General features: G+C 44.3%; 1 protein-coding gene across 3 annotated transcripts in view; it reads right to left on the reverse strand.

Annotated features, from left to right (window-relative positions):
* Positions 1-21,177, reverse strand: part of Adat1 (adenosine deaminase tRNA specific 1) — a 33,919-nt gene that overhangs the window by 8,974 nt on the left and 3,768 nt on the right. The window contains exons 2-8 of one of the 3 annotated variants that reach the window (XM_004659494.2): positions 20,052-20,242; positions 19,756-19,824; positions 16,790-16,844; positions 16,062-16,192; positions 10,895-11,498; positions 6,551-6,696; positions 5,463-5,562 (exon numbers count right to left, since the gene is read on the reverse strand). In XM_004659494.2, the coding sequence (XP_004659551.2) occupies positions 5,463-5,562; positions 6,551-6,696; positions 10,895-11,498; positions 16,062-16,192; positions 16,790-16,844; positions 19,756-19,824; positions 20,052-20,220 (1,274 nt within the window). In that variant the 5' untranslated portion in view covers positions 20,221-20,242. Of the gene's footprint in view, positions 1-5,462; positions 5,563-6,550; positions 6,697-10,894; positions 11,499-16,061; positions 16,193-16,762; positions 16,845-19,755; positions 19,825-20,051; positions 20,243-21,177 lie in introns of all 3 variants that reach the window. The other 2 variants (XM_045160507.1, XM_045160523.1) reach the window with 2 other exon arrangements.

The raw sequence follows: 21,177 nt of genomic DNA on the forward strand, positions 1-21,177 counted from the left end.
AGGTAGGAGGATGACCATGAGTTCAAGGCTACCCTGAGACTATATAGTGAATTCCAGGTCCACCTGGACTAGAGTGAGACCCTACCTCAACCCCCCCCCAAAATAAAAATAAAATAAATAAATAAAAATAAAGAAAAGAAGAATAGGAAGCATTAGCAGTCAAGCATCCTAGAGAACAGATCCACAACCAGGCTCAACATGTCTAAATCTCATTGTAAAGAGACCAACTGGGATCTATTTACCACCATCATGGAAGTGCAATGCCAAGACCTCTGCTTCCATTGCAAGAAACTCGCACTAGGTAACTAATAGCTTCATGAGAACAGCTATGTAAAACATTTTATTTTATTTTATTTTTATTAAGAATATGCTTTGTGGGCTGGAGGGATGGCTTAGTGGTTAAGGCACTTGCCTGCAAAGCCAAAGGACCCAGGTTTGATTCCTCAGGACCCACGTAAGCCAGATGCATAAGGGGCACATGCATCTGGAGTTTGTTGCTAGAGGCCCTGACGTGCCCATTATCTTTCTCCCTGTCAAATAACTAAAAATAAAATATTATAAAAACAATATGCTTTGTATGGACATATTATGTGTTGGTACCATCATTTCTCTCCTCCCTACCCCTAATCCACTGGGGGCCCACCTCAGTGGGGCTGCTGGCATTCCCCATGGGGTTATGCATTGTGAGAGAAGTCAGTCATTGGGGGAGGACAAAAAGGTTTTAAAGATCTCCTTATGAACGTTTTTGTCTGAAGTTATATCAAGAGTAATGTTAAATGTGACATCTATTGGGGGTGGAAGATGGCTCAGCAGTTAAAGGTGCTTGTTTGCAAAGCCTGATGACCCAGTTCAATTCCCCAGTTTCTGGAGTTCATTTGCAGTGGCAGGAGGCTGTGATGTCCATTCATTCTCTCTCTTAAAAAAAAAAAAAAAATAAATAAATAAATAAAAAATAAAATAAAAATAAATAAATAATGCAGCCAGGAGTGGTGGTGCATGCCTTTAATCCCAGCACTCGGGAGGCAGAGGTAGGAGGATTGCTGAGAGTTTGAGGCCACCCTGAGAATACAGAGTGAATTCTAGGTGAGCTTGGGCTAGAGTGAGACCCGACCTCCAAAAGCAAAAGAAAACAAAATCTATGAAGCAGATGAGGGGTGGCGGTAGAGGTCAGTGGTCGAGCGCTTGCCTAGCCTGCATGTTGCTCTGGCCAAGGCTCCTCGGTGCCTCTCCAGGGTACACTGCTGTAAGCCTCTTTTCTACTGCAGAACTCTCTCCAGGGAAGCAAGCCTTTCCTCAAGTCCTATTTAAAGCAGAACACAGTAATAATAGGAACAACTCCTTTGTGGGGGGGGGGGCATTATTCAATACAAATTTCCAAATTATCTGAGGAGCATAAGAACCTGCAGGCAAGCTTCGCTCTGTGTCCTCAGCAGAGAGGACCGCATGCTGCGATATTAGCGTTCTTCTGAGTTGGTTTACATTGCTGACTGCTACCAAAGAAACAACATGTAGATTTTCTTTTAAATCCCTTATCCTTTTGTTTTACAATTTAATGAGCCATGTAATGATCTCTCCAGGATTTTCTGGTATCTGGTTTGGCTCAGACAGAGGGATATTTTTCCCCCCTTCAGGACAAAAGATTTTTGCTTATATGAGTAGAGCAAAATCAAGCTTCTTACAAATGAGGCTTATTTATCTGGTTCCTGTTATTATCTTGTTGTTTGTAAATACACAAAGACATTAAAGACTTCCTTCAAGTGTTGTACTAATATTAAGCGTCTTTGACAATAAGATGGTCTTGTGATGCATATACTCAGAGAGAAGCAGAGAAAAATCTGCTTCCTCCCTAGCAGCTGTTGATCTTAGAATTCTAATTCCTTTGGACACAAATATGATAGAAAGCTTCTATTGATTACTGAATAAAAACAAACAACAAAAAGCTTAATCAGTTTTAACAAAATGTATACTTTAAAATGCACTATGCTAGACACAATATCTTATTCATTTCTTATCAGGTAACTTTAATCTGGCTATACAGTAGGGCAAACAAGCCCAGAGAGGGTGAATAATTTGTTTAAATTCATAGAAGTGGAAGAAAGAAAGCCAGGAACTAAATACTGGTCCCTTTAATTCCATAGCTTCTGCTGCCCTACCTGGAATTTGCCTTTTAATTTATTTATTAGACACAGAGACAGACAGACACACACACACACACAGAATGGGCACACCAGGGCCTCTGAAGTTTGTCTTTTAAATGGAGATACCTACAATACCAGAGACCTCAGATCATCTATTGAAAAATCTGCTTTACAGCCAAGGCCCACAGAAGTGGACTTACCCCAAGTAACCCATATGAGACAGAGCTAGGGCTGGAGCATGAGGTATGCACCAAGAACACTGCTATACTTGGACAAGGAGAGAACAGTACTACAGGAATCTAAGGAAGATGGTCATTTTGAGCCAAAAGGGAGTGGAAGTGAGCTGTGTGTTTAGAGCTTAACACATAGCAAAGAACTATAGGAGCCAGGGTGAAGAGCTTGCCTCTCACTGACAACTGACAGCTTAGTAGGAAACTAAGGGCCCAAACTCCGTGACCTGCTTGTTCACACATCCTGCAATCTGGCTGTTGGTCTCTAAAAAAGTACAAAAGGTGGCCAGAAACTAGGAAGGATCTTAGTGAAAACTTATCCAAAAATCTTTACATCCCCCCAGTAATTTTCAACTCAATTATGTGGGCTTCCAGGAGACAGGCAGCATCTGCCATTTAGTCCATTTGGACCCTGGCACTTGGAAGAAAAGCTGAAACAAAACAATTCCTCCAAACACACAACAAACAAACTCTAAAAAGATAGCCAATTGTGTTATGGTTATTGTTTGTTTGTTTAAATATTTATTTAGTTTTGTTTTTTGAGGTAGGGTCTCTCACTATAGCCCAGGCTGACCTGGAATTCATAATGTAATCTCAGGCCTTGAACTGACAGCGATCCTCTTACCTCTGCCTCCCAAGTACTGGGATTAAAAAAGTGTGCACCACCACGCCTGACTATTGTTTTTAGAGTAAAAAAAGACTACTTATAAACTGAGGGATTTCTGCACCAAGCACAATGGTGACAGCTTAATCCAGACCAAGATGGAGGGACTGGAGCGATGGCTCAGCAGTGAAAGGGACATGCTTGCAGGCTGAGCTGCAAATGTGCAGGTGGAGAGACCACTTGCTCAGGCTACTCCAGGCCACCTCTTGATGAATTCAGGGTGGACTGCTTCCCCCTTGGGCCAAACATTACAAATGGATGAACCTTGCAGGCAAATGCAGGAACCTCCATGGATTAAATCTAAGTCTCATGTCCAGCAGTCTGCCAGGTCCTACACTTGCACAAAGGCCAATCTGAAGGCGCAATATCCTGGTATCAGGTGTCATTTGTGCCAGCTCAATCAGCATGGAGCTTCAGAACAGACTCTTCCCTATCTTCGAGTCACATAAGCCAGAATCCCTATGGTAAAGCCAAAAAAAAGTACACTTTTAAAAACCTCAGGGGCTGGAGAGAGGGCTTAGTGGTTAAGCGCTTGTCTGTGAAGCCTAAGGATGCTGGTTCGAGGCTCGATTCCCCAGGACACACATTACCCAGATGCACAAGGGGGCGCACACGTCTGTAGTTTGTTTGCAGTGGCTGGAGGCCCTGGCGCGCCCATTCTCTCTCTCTGTTACTCTCAAATAAATAAATAAAAATGAACAAAAAAATTAAAAAAAAAACAAAAACCTCAGGATATGAAAACAAACACAAAAACTATCTTCCTGGCAGTCTGGAGGCTGATCCAGGAAGATTGCAAGCTTCAGGCCTGAGCTACATAGAGAGTTCAAGGCCACTCTGGGCTACACAAGATTATCTTTATTTATTTATTTTTTTTTTTTTCGAGGTAGGGTCTCTCTCTAGCCCAGGCTAACCTGGAATTCACTATGGAATCTCAGGGTGGCCTCGAACTCATGGCAATCCTCCTACCTCTACCTCCTGAGTGCTGGGATTAAAGGCGTGTGCCACCACACCTGGCCACAAGATTATCTTAAACAGTGGGCTGGATAGATGGCTTAGCGGTTAAGGAACTTGCCTACAAAAGCAAAGAACTTGGGTTTGATTCCCCAGGACCCATGTAAGCCACATGCACAAGGTAGCGCATTCGTCTGGAGTTCATTTGCAACAGCTAAATGTGCACCCAATGTCTCTCTCTCAAATAAATAAATAAAAACAGTGCTGGTATAACTGAGTATCTATCTAAATGCCAAGGAATGAGCTAGACTAACTCATACCACATAGAAAAGTTAACTCGGGATAGGGAGATGGCTCCGTGGTTAAAGGCGCTTGCATGCAAAGCCTGCTGGCCCAGGTTCAATTCCCTGCTCACCTACGTAAAGCCAGATGGGTATTTGTTTCTAGTGGCAGGAGACCCTGGTGCTGACACACATGTATATGTGATACACACACACATCATTTTTTTTTTCAAGGTAGGGCCTTGCTCTAGCCCAGGCTGACCTGGAATTCACTATGTACTCTCAGACTGGTCTCAAATTCACAGCGATCCTCCTACCTCTGCCTCCCAAGTGCTGGGATTTAAGGCATGCACCACCACATCTGACAATAAATATATTTTAAAACAAGAAAAATTGACTCAAAATGGATCAAAGTCTTAAACACAAGAGCTTAAGCTATAAGAAGAAGAAATTATTGAATAAATCTTTGTGAGCTAGGTTTAGGTGATGGTTTCTCAGAGAAGACACCAAATGCATCCAACCAAAGGAAAAAAATACATGAATTTGACTTCATCAAACCAGAATACCTAGTAGAATGGCTATAAGTAAAAAGAAAGTTAATTATAAGTGTGGTAAAGACTCAGGGTAACTGGAGCTCTCCTCCATTCCAAAATCTATAGTTATTCACAGTAGCATTATTCATACTAACCAAAAAGTAAAACATGCCAAATTGATGAATGGATAAGCTAAATGTGGCTATCCATATAGTGGAATTTTACTTTGCTATAAAAAATTAATGAAGTAGCTGGGCATAGTGGCACATGCCTTTAATCTCACCACTTGGGAGACAGAGGTAGGAGGACTGCCCTGAGTTAAAGGCCAACATGAGAGCCTACAAAGTGAATTATAGGTCAGCCTGGGCTAGAATAAGACCTTACCTTGAATCCCTCCCCCACAAAAAGGAATGAAGTACTACATAAATGAACAATGAACATACACTAAATGAATGAAGCAGACACAAAGCCCACGTATTGTACAGTATTTCCAGAAGAGACTAATTCATCGACAAAGTAAATGAAGCAGATTAGTAGTTCGCAGGGGCTACAGAGAAGGAGCAGGTAGTAACTGTGAATGGATAGTTTTCTTTTGGTAACAGTGGAATTAGGCAGTGCAGGAGTGTGCTCACAGCTACCATCATCTACAGCCCCATGTGCTGTACCTGGCCTGAAAGCTTCCGATTCCTTTCTTTGTGGTTCCCTGTGGAAACCCATTGGCAGTAACATCCAATGGCTGCTCAGGAACTGCACTCCAGCTGATAGCTATGAGGAAAGAATGCTATTTAATGCCAGAATATTTTAATATATTTATCTGACTCTATAGGCCCACGATAGTGGGATATGACATCAAACAAAATGAGTTCACTTTGATACTTGACCTCCAGAGTATACTAGTACCAAATGGTTCATGGCTCATTATTATATACTAGATTATAATGTCATCGAGTGTTTATTGGATACTAGACACAAGGTAAATGCATTAATCAAAATTTCTCCTCAATGCTCATATGATCTTAACAATATCTTTAAAGAAACCAAGGCCAAGAGAGGGTAAATAACTATCCCAGGATCACACAGAGTATAAACTGAACCCAATGTGGGTTATCTCCCAAATTGTACATTGGTGATCACTGGAGTGGTAAACTTTGGTTTTTCTTTGGGTTTTCTTTTTGTTTGTTTGTTTTTTGAAGTAGGGTCTCACTCTAGCCCAGGCTGACCTGGAATTCACTATGTAATCTCAGGATGGCCTCGAACTTGAACTCACAGCAATCCTACTATCTCTGCTTCCCAAGTGCTGGGATTAAAGGTGCGTGCCACCATGCCTAGCTTTTTACTTATTTATTTATTTTCAATCAGAGAGACAGGGAAAGACACATTGGGTGCACCAGAGTCCCAACCACTGCAGATTAACTTCAGATACATGAGCCACTTTATGTATCTGGCTTTACATGGGTACTAGGGAATTGAACCTAGGTCCTTTGGCTTTGCTGGCAAGGGCCTTTAACTGCTAAACCACTTCTCCAGCTGCCCTCCCCCTTGTTTCTTTGAGGTACAGTCTTGCTCTGGCTCAGGCTGACCTGAAATTCCCTATGTAGTCTCAGGCTGGCCTTGAACTCAGCAATTTTCCTACCTCTGCCTCCAGGGTGCTAGGATTATAGGCATGCTTTGGCACCATGCCCAATGTAAACTGCCTTCTTAAAATGAGATAGGATACTATGTCAGGGGAGAAGTTATTCCAGGGTTCCCTTACCTGCCCCACAAGGCACGAGTCGCCCTGAATAGTCAGCCCTTTTTGCTTGCACTGCACAGCGGCTTTGTTCAAACACCAAGTTTGACTGCTGTATTTTCAGTTTTTGAACTGCAAAGCCTCTGGGTAAAGCCGAGACATTCTGACACCTAAAAGTGAGGGAAATGCATATATTTTAGGTATACTCCTAGAGAAAAAGTCTGAGATTGTGGACCACATAATCATCCCTAGGCCTCAGAGACCTTACCAGTGGAGAGAATCCATTTGTTTATTTATTGGAGTGGAGACTAGTGAACTGGAGAAAGATCCCTCCCTCCCTATTGCTCTGAAGGCATAAGTAAAAACTGAGTTAAACCGGGTGTGGTGGCACACGCCTTTAACCTCAGCACTTGGGAGGCAAAGGTAAGAGGATTATAATGAGTTCAAGGCCACCCTGAGACCACATAGGGAATTCCAGGTCAGCCTGGGCTAGAGTAACACACTAACTCAAAACTCCCACCCCCTCCAAAAAAAAAATAAAAGAATTGGGTTAAAACCCATCACTGGTATCAGTAATACCAAACTTTATTCCTCATTTGAAAAACTTATTTTTTTTTTAAGGTAGGGCTTCACTTCAGCCCAGGTCTCAGGCTGTCCTCAAACTGTCCTTAGGCTGATCCTCCTATCTTCGCTTCCCAAATGTTGGGATTAAAAGCATGTGCCACCATGCCAGGTAAGAAACTTAAATATTAGGGCTGGAGACATGGCTTTGCAGTTAAGGCGCTTGCCTGTGAAGCCTAAGGACCCATATTTGATTCTCCAGATCTCACATTAGCCAGACACACAAAGGTGAGGCATACACACTCCCACTAGGTGGCACAAGCATCTGGAGTTTGACTTCAGTGACTGAGGCCCTGGCATGCCAATTCTCTCTCTCTCTTTTTTTTTTCTTCCAAGGTAGGGTCTCACTCTAGCTCAGGCTGACCTGGAATTCACTATGGAGTCTCAGGGTGACCTCAAACCATCCTTCTACCTCTGTCTCCTGAGTGCTGGGATTAAAGGCATGTGCCACCATGCCCAGCCCAATTCTCTCTCTTTAAAAAATAAAAATAGTTACAGGTCAGCCTGGACCAGAGTGAGACCCTACCTCGTAAAACCAAAAAAATAAAAATAAGTAAGTCAAAATAAGAACGAAAGGAAGTTAAATATTAACTTGGCACTTGCTTCCTAGGAAAGTCTTCAAACATACCTGCTCCTTCATCTTTCACCATAGCTCCTGGAAACCCCTATAGTAAATGATCTTAAGCTTTTTTTTTTTTTAATTTTTTTTATTTATTTGAGAGCGACAGACACAGAAAGAAAGGCAGATAGAGGGAGAGAGAGAGAATGGGCGTGCCAGGGCTTCCAGCCTCTGCAAACGAACTCCAGACGCGTGCACCCCCTTGTGCATCTGGCTAACGTGGGACCTGGGGAACCGAGCCTCGAACCGGGGTCCTTAGGCTTCACAGGCAAGCGCTTAACCGCTAAGCCATCTCTCCAGCCCCTTATGCTTTTTTTAAAAAAAACTTTATTAGCATTTTCCATGATTATAAAAAAATATCCCATGTTAATTCCGTCCCTCGATCTTATGCTTTTTATCTCCACAGTGCAGCCACAGACATCTGCTCACTCATTAACCATTTTCCCTCTGCTTCTGTAAAACTTGCCTATTACATACTCAAGGACTCTGGCATTAGGCTGGGGTCCTGAGCTCTGAGAACTAACAATAATAAACAGTACAAGGTAAGGTATATAAACTCTGAGCTATCAGAGCTTGGAGTGAAGGCTTTGGAAAAGATTTCCTTGGAGTCAGGCTTTCATGAAAATAAACCGATTCTCCACTCAGTCTCTGGTGCTGGTTCTGTGTGCCTTAGTTTCCTGTGTCAATTTTGCTAAGCCTATCCCATTCATGCTACAGCACATATCAATCCTCTAGCCTCTCTCTTTCCACACAGGGCCTCATGTAGCAAGCTAGCTATATTATGTAGTTGAGGCCAGCCTTGAGCTCCTGATCCCCCTGCTTCCACCTCCTAAGTGCTGAAATCACAGGTATGTGTGTAACCATGCACAGGACTCTGATCTTTTTTCTAGACCACAGTTGATTTATCCACTGATGAACATTTGGTGGGTGGTTTCACATTCCCCTACCTCCCCACTCCATGAGGCAGGATCTTACTCTAGCCCAGGCTGACCTGGAATTCATTCTGTAGTTTCAGGGTGGCCTCAAACTCATAGTGCTCCTCCTTGCCTCTCTGCCTCTCATGTGCTAAGATTAAAGGCGTGTGTCATCATGCCTAGCTTTTACTTTACTTTTTAAAAAAATATTTTATTTTTATTTATTTGAGAGATAAAGAAAGATGGAGAGAGAGAATGGGCACATCAGGGCCTCCAGCCACTGAAAAAAAACTCCAGAGGCATGTACCACCTTGTGTATCTGGCTTATGTGGGTCCTGGGACCTGGGTTCTTTGGCTTTTCAGGCAAGTACCTTAACTGCTAAGCCATTCCTCCAGCCTTAAAAAAAATATTTAGGGTCTTACTATGTAGTCCATACTAGCCTTGAATTTATGGATGGTTCTCCTGTCTAACCCTCCACGGACTAGAATTAAAGATAATATTTAGCTGGGCGTGGTGGCACACCTTTAATCCCAGCACTCTGGAAGCAGAGGTAGGAGGATCTCCATGAGGTTGAGGCCGCCCTGAGACTACATAGTGAATTCCAGCTCAGCCTAAGCTAGAGTGAGACCCTACCTCAAAAAATCAAAACCAAGGCTGGAAGGATGGCTTATTCATTAAGGCACTTGCCTGGAAAGCCAAAGGACCTAGGTTTGATTCCCCAGGGCCCACATAAGCCAGATGCATAAAGTGGAATGCATAAAATGGAATTTGTTTGCAGGCTGAAGGCCCTGGCATACCCATTATGTCTGTCTCTGTGGCTCTCTTTCTCTCAAATAAAAAAAATAATTAGCCGGTGTGGTGGCACACGTCTTTAATCCCAGCACTTGGGAGGCAGAGGTAGGAGGATCACCATGAGTAGGAGGATCACCATGAGTTCAAGGCCACCCTGAGACTACACAGTGAATTGTGAATTTCAGGTCAGCCTAAGCTAGAGTGAGACCCTACCTCAAAAAAAAAAAAAAAATTAAAGTAAAGTAAAATAAAATAATTTAAAAAACCCAAAACCAATCAAACAAAACTAATATTTATAGCTTGATATACATTCTCCTATAGTTTTCTTTGTACATATATATTTTGTTTTTTGAGGTAGGGTCTCCTTCTAGCCTAGGCTGACCTGGAATTCACTACATCATCTCAGGAGGGCCTTGAACTCACAGTGACTCTCCTACCTCTGCCCCTCAAGTACTGGTATTAAAAGCATGCACCACCATGTTTGGCTATTTTAAGACCAAAATGGAGCGCATTTTATATTTGAAATTGCTCTTTAAATACATATGAACATGCCGGACGTCATGGCTCATGCCTTTAATCCCAGCACTCAGAAGGCAGAGGTAGGAGGCTCACTGTGAGTCTGAGGCCATCCTGAGACTCCATAGTGAATTCCAGGTCAGCCTGGACCAGTGTGAGACACTACCTCGAAAAACAAAAAACAAAACAAAACAAACCCATTATGAACATCTTTCTACATTAAGTATTCACCAATATTATTATTTTTAAATTAATTAATGTATTTGCAATCAGAGAGAGACAACAGAGAGAATGGGTGCACCAGGGCCTCCAGCCACTGCAAACAAACTCCAGATGCATGCAGCACTTTGTGCATCTGGCTTTACACGGGTACTGGGGAATTGAACCTGAGTTGTTAGGCTTTGCAGGCAAGCGCCTTAACTGCTAAGCCTTCTCTCCATCCTGCACCAATATTATTATTATTATTAGGTGTTTTTGAGGTAGGATCTCACTCTATCCCAGTGTCAGGGTGGCCTAGAACTCACGGCGATCCTCCTACCTCTGCCTACCAAGTGCTAGGATTAAAGGTGTGGGCCACCAAGCTGGCTCAGTTTCTTATTTCTTTAGGACAAATTTTAAAAGTATGACTGTGCCGGGCGTGGCGGTGCACGCCTTTAAACCCAGCATTTGACAGGCAGAGGTAGGAGGATCGCCGTGAGTTCTAGGCCACCCTGAAACTACATAGTGAATTCCAGGTCAGCCTGAGCCAGAGTAAGACCCTACCTTGAAAAACAAAAAACAAAACAAAACAAAAAAATAATTAATTTAAAAAAATAAAAATAAATCAAAGTATGACTGATGAGTCACAAGGTGTGGAGACTTTGCACACCCTCTGGACCCCTCCAACCACCCTCCCTGACTCTCACCTGTCAATCAGGGCTCTCTGCATGGCTTCCTGGCTGTATGGGCACTTCCCAATGATCACAGCTGACAGGTAGATGGGCTCTTCCAGGAAGTGCATTAACAGTGCACCTTGGCATCCAAGGACATTCCATCTGGCTATCTTGTCACTACAGGACATGGAACAAGTCCTGTCTCCCCGGCCTGGCTTTACTCGAAGCAGCCCCAGCTGGTGATAGGCAGCACCTGGCTTCTTCAAGTCTTCCGTTTCCCCAGGAACACACTTGGCACCAGTTCTATAAACATCCACCACTCTGACACCACAGGGGGCTGCTGCAGTGAGAGCGTCCAGTCCGTCTACAGTGAGATTAGAGCTGCTGGCATCTGGTGTGGCCAGGCCACCTTCCTGCTTGCCGTGGTGAGCGGCAGTACTGGGGACCAAGCTGGCAGGAGTTCCAAGCCTCATCTTTTTGGCTACAGGACTGTCAGGCTCACCACAGTTCCTTCTATTTTCAGGAGCCTCTAGGTTAGCACTCCCTTCCGCAGATGAGCTGTTGACCCAGTGTCTGCTGACAGGACAGCAAGGCTGTTCTTCCAACTCAAGCATTGGAATGATGGAGGCATCACCACCTACATACACAAGGAATGCAGTAGCTATGAAAATGAGTCCCCTGGACCAGTGACATCAACATCTCTTAGGAACTTAGAAATGGAAATTAGTGGGCCTGGAGAAAAAGCTCAGTGGTAGAGTGCTTGCCTAGCATGCAGGAGGCCCTGGGTCCAATCCCTAGCACCACCAAAGAACAAAAAAGTAATAATAATGCAAATTATTGGGACCCACTAGATATGATGAGGCAGAAGCTCTGAAGGTGGAGTCAGAAGTCTGTCTTAATTAGCTGTCCCAGGGCTAGAGAGATGGCTCAGTAAATAAGGCACTTGGTGCAGAGTCTAATGACCTGGGATCAATTCCCCAGTACCCATGTAAAGTCAGATGCACAAAGTGACACATGCATCTGGAGTTTGTTTAACATGGCTGGAGGCTGTGGTGTACCCATTCTCTCTGTTTCTCTTATATCTCTCTCTGCCTATAAATAAATAAATAAATAAATAAATAAGGCTGTCCCAGTGATTCCGAGGCCAGTTCAAGTTTGGGAATCACAGTCTTAACATTATCTCAATCTATTCTCCCTGAGATGCATTGAGAATGCAAGTCAGGAGCCGAGGAGTGTAACACATGTTACATGCCTAGCATGTATAAGTCCCTAGGTTTGATCATCACCATAAGGAAGGAACAAATGAAAAAAAAAATCAAAAAACCCCTTCTTTCTTCAATAATAAAATCAATCTTACTAAAAGAAAGCTGGGTGTAGTGGTGCACGCCTTTAATCCCAGCATTTGGGAGGCAAAGGTAGGAGGAAAACGTTGAATCCAAGACTAGGCTGGGATTACAAAATGAGATCCAGGTCAACCGGGGCTAGAGTGAGACCCCATCTCAAAAAAATAAAAATAAGGGGCTGGAGAAATGGTTTAGCAGTTACGCGCTTGCCTGTGAAGCTTAAGGACCCTGGTTTGAGGCTTGATTCCCCAGGATCCATATTAGCCAGATGCACAAGGGGTGCATGTGTCTGGAGTTCATTTTAAAGTGGCTGGAGGCCCTGGCACGCCTGTTCTCTCTATGTGCCTCTTTTTCTTTCTGTCTATCTCTCTCAAATAAATAAATTAAAAATAAAACAAATTTTTTTAAGTTTTTTTTTTTTTTTTTTTTTGGTTTTTCGAGGTAGGGTCTCACTCTGGTCCAGGCTGACCTGGAATTAACTCTGTAGTCTCAGGGTGGCCTTGAACTCACGGCGATCCTCCTACCTCTGCCTCCCGAGTGCTGGGATTAAAGGCGTGCGCCTAAAGTTTTTTTTTTTTAATTTTTTATTTATTTATTTGAGAGCGACAGACACAGAGAGAAAGATAGAGGGAGAGAGAGAGAATGGGCGCACCAGGGCTTCCAGCCTCTGCAAATGAACTCCAGACGCGTGCGCCCCCTTGTGCATCTGGCTAACGTGGGACCTGGGGAACTGAGCCTCGAACTGGGGTCCTTAGGCTTCACAGGCAAGCGCTTAACCGCTAAGCCATCTCTGCAGCCCAAACAAATTTTTTTTTAAAAAGTAAAAATAATCTGGGTGTGGTGGCTTATACCTTTAATCCCAGTACTTGGGAGGCAGAGGTAGGAGGAGTGCCACGAGTTCAATACCATCCTGAGACTACATAGTGAATTCCAGGTCAGCCTGAGCTAGACTGAGACCCTACCTTGTAAAAGCAAAATATAAAAAATAAAAAACAAGCTTGGGCTAGAGCGAGACCCTACCACAAGCCACCACCCTCAAAAAAGAGAGAGACTGAAGCCAGGCATGGTGGTGCATGCCTTTAATCCCAGCACTTGGGAGGCAGAGGTAGGAGGATTGCCTTAAGTTTGAGGCCACCCAGAGACTATAGTGAATTCCAGGTCAGCCTGAGCTACAGCGAGACCCTACCTCAAAAATCCCCCCCGCCCAAAAAAACCAGGAATGACCCTAAGTATTTTTTTTGGTGTGTGTATGTATGAGGGTTCATGTATACGTGGGTGCACATGCTGTGTACAGGTGCTCACACAAGTGCGCATGTGCACCTGAGTGTCTCAAACCGTGGCCCTTAGGTTTCACTGGCATGTCACCATGCCTAGGTCTAATGACATTCTGAGCCAGATGCACTGCTGTGGAAGTAATCCAGTGCACTAGAGGAGAGATAGCAGGATCCCACTAGATGCCAACAACCCCCTAGCCCGACAAAGGAGAGTGTCTCCAGAGCCAGCACACTAGACACACCGATAAGCCTCGCACCCAAGAGTTGGAGGGAGAAGGAGCAGTGTAGAGCAAATCTGTCCTGAACCGGGAGCTCCTGGTTTAAGACTAGTTTTTGTGATGCTGGAGATAAAACCACGGCCTTGTACTTCCTCTGCAAGCATCCTTCTGCTGAGCTGCACCTCCACCCTGAGACCTTCTGCTTTCTTTACAAGGAGAAAAGTTCCCCAAATGCACTGGAAAACACAAGTCGTGGCTTATTCCATGATTAAGTATATTTGACACTGTTCAAAATGCCCCATTTTGGAAATTTCATGATGCCCATTCCCAAAGTGAACCCTCAAGAGTTGCACAGCCTGCTCTAAACGAAGGCTTCCAAAACTTCCAGTGTGTCTCTGTGTGGTGTTTATAAAGATTTCTAATCTACAAGGTGCTCAGAGGAAACCAAAGAAAACCAGAGGCTAGGAGAGAGCACAGCTCTCCCTTGAGAAGGGAGACATTTCTTCAAACACTAACCTAATGAGTGTTGCTTTTACAAAGTGTGTAAATAATACATCTGTAGTCTTTACAACCAAGCACTAGGAAAGGCAAGAGAAATGTAAAAGTAGGAATGCTGCCACAGAGGCTGCCTGGCTCACTTCCTCAGACCTCACAAGGTGACAGTGACTTTGGAGAATTCACTGGGGTCCACCTCCCACTCAGTAGGGCTCAGAGATTTGAACTTGACAGAATGCCTGAACACAGAGGCTGAGTCATGCTAATAAAACACAAAAGTGAGAGCATGAAGCAGCTAACTGAGGCACCAGATTATTAATTAGTAATTAGAAATAAATGTCAAGGGAGCTGGAAAGTCACATTTTCTAGGTACTGTGCTTTCTTCCTACAGATAAACCATGGGCGACATCACATTTTCAAAGATTACTCATGAGCTGAGGGAGTTAGAGCAATGGTTTCAGATTTTGATTTCAGAGATCAGCAAATTTCCAGAGTCTTTTTATTTATTTATTTATTTATTTATTAGTTTATCCGAGGTAGGATTTCACTCTAGCCCAGGCTGACATGCAAGTCCCTATGTAGTGTCAGGGTGGCCTTGAACTCATGGTGATCCTCCTACCTCTGCCTCCCAAATGCTGGGATTAAAGGCGTGCGGCACCATACCCAGCAGAATCTTTTGAAGATCAACAGAGGGGTCTGGAGAGATGACTTAGTGGTTAATAAGCACTTGCCTGTGAAGCCTAAGAACCCCGGTTCAAGGCTTGATTTCCCCCAGGACCCACGTTAGCCAGATGCACAAGGGGGCGCATGCGTCTGGAGTTCGTTTGCAGAGGCTGGAAGCCCTGGCGCGCCCACTCTCCTCTCTCTCTCTGCCTCTTTCTCTCTCTGTCTGTCACTCTCAAATAAATAAAAATAAACAACAACAACAACAAAAAAGTAAAGATCAACAGAGGGCCGCAAACTTCTTATTCCATCAAGTAAGATCTTAAAGAACTCCAATTACCACTATTTTAAAAAGGAAGAAAGAGACTCAGCCTACACTGCAGGCATTCTTTCCCACACATATTAGCAAATAGTGTCATCATCTCTCCATGGCCCTTACTAGAAAGCCAACCTCTCCATTATCCCTCACTTATGACCCATCCTACATCTCTCCAGTTGTCTACTAGTCAGTAATTAACTCGACCCTTCCTCAAACACTATCCTCTCACTAAAAAAAACAACAAACAGAACGAAAGAAAGAAAAGAAAGAGAAAAAGAAAAGAATAAATGAATGAGAAATGAGTTTTAGGACTGAATTACCATAGGACTTTGATGGTTTTATAACTTGTAGGGTTTAAACTTGAAGCTTATCTTGACTGTGTAGCTGGCTTTTGGTGGGTACTGGGGAATCAAACTCGGGCTGTCAGGCTTTGCAAGCAAGTGCCTTTAACTGCCGAACCATCTCTCCAGTCCCAACCCTGACTTTGAGAACTGACTAACATGAGTGAGACTCCACACTTTTTACCTCTGCCTTTTGCTTACCCCCCAGTAGACAAGTGATTAGATACATAAATAGTGATGATGTCATGAGTTGTAGCTAGTTTCAGCTAGAATTTTTTTCTTTTTTCTTTTTGGTGTTTTGAGGGAGGGTCTCACTCTAGCTCAGGCTGACCTGGAATTCACTATGTAGTCTCAGGGTGGCCTCGAACTCATGGTGATCCTCCCACCTCTGACTCCCAAGTGCTAGGATTAAAGGCATGCACCATCACACCCAGCTCGAATTATGTGGTTTTTTTTTTTTTTTTTTTGAGAAATATCTCTTGGATAAGAAGAGCATAAGGAAGCAGACAATAAACACAACATATTCCAAAGGCTTGACTCTACTTACAGGGGGTATGGCTAGAGAAAAACACAAAAGAGAGGTCTGGTCTGAGTCTCCATAGTCCGCTCTGAATTCCTGGGACAAAGATGCTGTCATCTTTCAGGGAGACTGCCGCATGGAGCTGAGAGAGAAGGTACCTACGGGAGGCGGGACATCGGAACGAACAACTGAGCTGGGGGTGTAGCCCAGTGGAGTAGCACTTGCCTAACACATGTAAAGCCCTTGGTTTGACTCTAGCTCCACAAAAAGTACTTCTTGAAAGAAAAAAGAAAGAGCAAACAACAGGTTTCTGTGGTTAAAAAAAAGAGCTCTCTGGTTGGGTGATCACGAAATTACCGTAGGCCCGTTGGATGGGTAGTGGTCTGGAACTATCAAGTAGTGGTTCTCAGTACCGGCAGTAACAGCACCAGGTGGGAAGTGGTAGACGCTGTCTCAGGATCTGCTGATCACGGAATTGCTGGGGAGTGGGCCCAGCAACCTTCCCTGACCTGCTGCTGCTGGGGCTTGAGCGCAAAGCGTTGATGACAGACATGAACTTGGCCAGCAAGCTCACCCGCACCTCCTCCCACCCTCCACCGAGCGCTCGGGGTGGTTCTGAGGCTCACTCAAGTTTGAGAACCACTGATCTAGCAGAGGCCCACCGAATGACAGGTTGAGTGCCTGGGAGCTCGTCAGGCACAGAAATTCTGCCCTCACACCCACCCCACCTGCTGAGTACTCTGAAGTGGCTCCACCTTTGGAAGCTCCTTCTGGCGATGGTCTCAGCGTGGCTGTCATTGAGGACATCTCCTGTAGCAAAGACAGGACACTAGTGAAGACATGTGGATCGTGTAAAACCCCAGTTCTTAGAAGAAGCATGCAAGACCCTACCTTGAAAAACCAAAAATAGGTGTGTGTGGCGGGGGGGGGGGGGGCTGGAGAGATAGCTTGGTGGTTAAGGCACTTGCTTTCTAAGCCTAAGGACCAAGGTTCAGTTCCCCAGAACCCACGTAAGCCAGATGCACATGGTGGCACATGCATCTGGAATTCATTTGCAATATCTACCCAACCCCTTCCTCTGACAAATGAATGAATAAAAAAGAGGAAAAAAAAAGCAGCAGCAGTAGAATACAGCAGTGCCCACCAGCACTCAGGATGACCATGCAGCTCCTGAAAGGGATCCATGACAAAGTGTCAAAATCACCTACGGGGGCTGGAGGAATGGCTTAGTGGTTAAGGCATTTGCCTGCAAAGCTAAAGGACCCAGGTTCAGTTCCCCAGAACCCATATTAGCCAGATGCACAAGGGGGTGCATGTGTCTGAAGTTTGTTTGCAGTGGCTGGAGGCCCTGGTACACCCATTTTCTCTCTCTGTCAAATAAATAAATAAAAACTAAAATTAAAAAATTAAAAAAAAAATCACGGCGATGCATTGGCAACTGAGTTTCTCAAGCCTTGTAAACATTTGGGATCAGAAAATTCTTTGTTGTAGGGGAAAAGCCTATAAAATATAGGGTGATCACACAAACTCCTGCCTTCTACCCACAAGAGGCTATGTGCACCTCTCTCCCAGCGGTAGCAACTGAAAGTACCTTTAGACATTGCCAAAGGCACCTTGAGTTACAAATCTGTCCTTGGGTGCTGGGCTTGTTTGTATAATTTGTTATCCCAGGCTGAGGCAGGACTAGCATGAGTTAGATGCCAGGCGTGGTGGTGCACGCCTTTAATTCCAGCACTTGGGAGGCTGAGGTAGGAGGATTGCCGTGAGTTCAAGGCCACTCTGAGACTACATAGTAAGTTCCAGGTCAGCCTGGACTAGAGTGGAACCCTACCTCATAAAACCAAAATAAATAAATAAATAAATAAGTAAAATAAATAAATCAAAGCAAGCAAAACAAAAAATATCACTGACTTATATATTAAAAAACAAACAAACAAACAAAAAAAACCAGCCAGTTCTGTGTGAGAAGGAAACTCAGTAGCAGAGGCCAGTAAGCTAGAAAAGAGATATAAAGGAGAGAGAAAGGAAGGGAGGGGGTACTTAACAGGATGATATTGTATATATGTAAATAGAAGAATAGCTTAATGGGAGTGAAAAGGCCCAAAATGAGGTCTGGGGAAGAGATTGAGTAAAGGAAAGGTAGGGGGACAGCTAATCAAAATCTAAGAGGATATAAATAAATCCAACTTCCTGAGCTATTGGAACTATAGGCCTGTGCCACTGTTGCAGTCAGGTTCTCATTGCTGGTAGAAATCGCCCAACTAAGAGCAGCTTGTGGGAAAAAGAGATTTATTTTTGCTTACAGGCTCGAGGGGAAGCTCCACGATGGCAGGGGAAAACGATGGCATGAGCATTGGGTGGACATCACTCCCTTGCCCACATAAAGTGGACCATAGCAACAGGAGAGTGTGCCAAACACTAGCATGGTGAAATTGGCCATAATACCCATAAGCCTGCCCCCAACAATACACCACCTCCTGGAGGCGCTAATTCCCAAATCTCCATCAACTGGGAACCTAGCATTCAGAACACCTAAGTTCTTGGGGAACACCTGAATCAAAACACCACAGCCACCAAGCTGGCTAGAAAAATCTTTTACTTGGAGACCCAGAATACAGCTCTTTTGAACTATGGTATTTTTGTGCTCCTGGTAATACTTTAATCCACTGTGGCCCTGGGAGAGCTTCCTTATAGACAAAGGAGCCAAGGCTAGGAGAATAGAAGAAACAAACTCAAACAGAAATTAAACAGTAAAGATCTCAAAACTGAAAGGGACTTCCATATTCTTTTTTTTCTCCCCTGAGGTAGGGTCTTACTCTACCCCAGGCTAGCCTCAAACTCACTGTGATCTTCCCACCTCTGCCTCCTGACTGCTTAGATTAAAGGCGTGTGCCACCATGCCAGGTGACTTCCATATTGGTAAGCTTCATTTAATTCAAGATTGCTTGCTAAGACTTCAGAAATCATGACCCATACCCTCTACCTACTCCAGAGCTCTAAAGGCTTTTAGACATAATGTGACTAGCTAACCCCAGGAAACCTGTGGTTTAAGCACAATATCCTGGTTGGATTTTAGTTCACTCACTCATGTAAGTATGTTCCTTGTGGCTTTCCTTCTTATTTCTTTCTCTTTCTTTCAGGCAGGAGTCTCTCTATGTAGCCCAGGGTGGGCTTGAACTCATCATCTTCCTGCCATAGCCTCTGCAGTGCTGGGATTATAGGCATACGTCATCATTCCTGGCTCTGAATTTCCATTAAAAAAAATATTTTTAAGGGGCTGGAGAGATGGCTTAGTGGTTAAGGTTAAGGTTAGCAGTGGCTGGAGGCCCTGACATACCCATTCTCTCCCTGCCACACCTATTTCTCTCTCTCAAATAAATAAAGAAAAATATTAAATTTAATATTTTATTTTTTATTAACTTATTTGAGAGAGAAAAAGGCAGATAGAGAATGGTGCACCAGGGCCTATAGCTGTTGCAAACAAACTCCAAATGCATGTGTCACCTTGTGCATCTGGTTTACATAGGTCCTGGGGAACTGAACCTGGGTCCTTTGGCTTTGCAGGAAAGTGCCCGAACCATTAAGCTATCTCTCCAGTCTCGAATGTAAATGAACACTTCAACGGGAAATGTTGAACCCCTGACAAAGAGAGGAACGGTTAACCTGGACACTGGTTTTCAAAGCTCCCAGAGACAACTATTTAGACACCAGTCTTGCTTACCGCTCTTCCTCATTTTGGACTGGCCTATGCATTTCGTTCCTGTTCCCATTGAGACAACTTCCTTTGTCACTGAGAGGAAAAAAAAAAATCATTAAGTGAGACCTCTTAGGCTGAATGTGGACAATCCTCCAGAGGCTTCCATAGGCAACTCAACTGGGACTGAAGTTGGCAGGACGATCTGCCGCCACTAGAAAGAAGCACTGCGCCACCTGGTGGAGATCGTGGAAACACACCTACTACTTTACATCCGAATACCAATGCATAATTTTAGTCTCTTACACGGAGAGAAGTCTCACCTCGCACTGGCTTATCAAGGGTGTCACAAGCCTGGTCGGCTGGAGACTGAATCTTCACCACAGCTGCCAACAACGTCCACTCACGGTTCCGCTCAGGCTTGCCCCGCTTGGGTAGCTTGATGCTATAGTGCTCATAGCACAGCTGAGCAATCTCATCAGCAGTCCACATGGCTGGAGATGGAGCTGAGGCCCTGGGGGTTGAAAGCCAGGACCATTAGAAGCACAAAAAGCAGGGTCAGTGTGAGATGTTGCACCTCACCCCAGGGCTTCAATAGTCTTCCCAGTGTGGTTCAACCGAGTTCCGACTGAGGTTCATTTTTCCTCTACTAACCTCCTTGCCTTTCTTTAATCTTTCATGAGTGAACACTCATTAAACCCAGAAGACACCTTATTTCATTATTTTTGGGGGGCTGGATTCCAGGAAGGGTCTCACTCTAGCCCCAGGCTGACCTGGAATTCACTATCTAGTCTCAGGGTGCCCTCAAACTCACAGTGATCCACTTACCTCAGCTGGGTTTAAAAGTGTGCGTCACCATGTCCGGCTTCAAGATTTTTTTTTGGCTTTTCGAGGTAGGGTCCCACTGTAGCCCAGGCTCACCTGGAATTCACTAGGTAATCTCAGGGTGGCTTTGAATTCACTGGGATCCTCCTACCTCTGCCTTCCTAGTGCTGGGATTAAAGGCGTGCACCACCACACCTGGCTCAAGATTTATTTTAACAAAGTTATGACATGGGGCTGGAGAAATGGCTTAGCAGCTAAGGCAGTTGCCTGTGAAATCTAGGGACCCAGGCAGGTTTGGCTCCCCAGAACCCATGTAAGCCAGATGCACAAAGTGGAGCATGTGTCTGGAGTTCATTTGTGGTGGCAGTGGGCCCACCCATTCTCAATCTATCTGCCTCTTCCTCTCTCTTTCTCTATCCATCCCTCTCTCAGTCAAATACGTAAATTTTCAAAAAGTTATGACATGGGCTGAGAAGATGGCTCAGTGGTTAAAGGCACTTGCTGTCTGACAAAAAATGTCTGACAGGCTAGATTTGACTTCTCAGTACCCATGTAAAGCTATATGCACAAAGTGGCAGGTGCATCTAGAACTCGTTAGCAGTAGCACGAGACCCTGGTGTGTCC

Source organism: Jaculus jaculus, chromosome 1 (assembly GCF_020740685.1).
Source record: "Jaculus jaculus isolate mJacJac1 chromosome 1, mJacJac1.mat.Y.cur, whole genome shotgun sequence".
NCBI classification, from domain to species: domain Eukaryota; kingdom Metazoa; phylum Chordata; class Mammalia; order Rodentia; family Dipodidae; genus Jaculus; species Jaculus jaculus.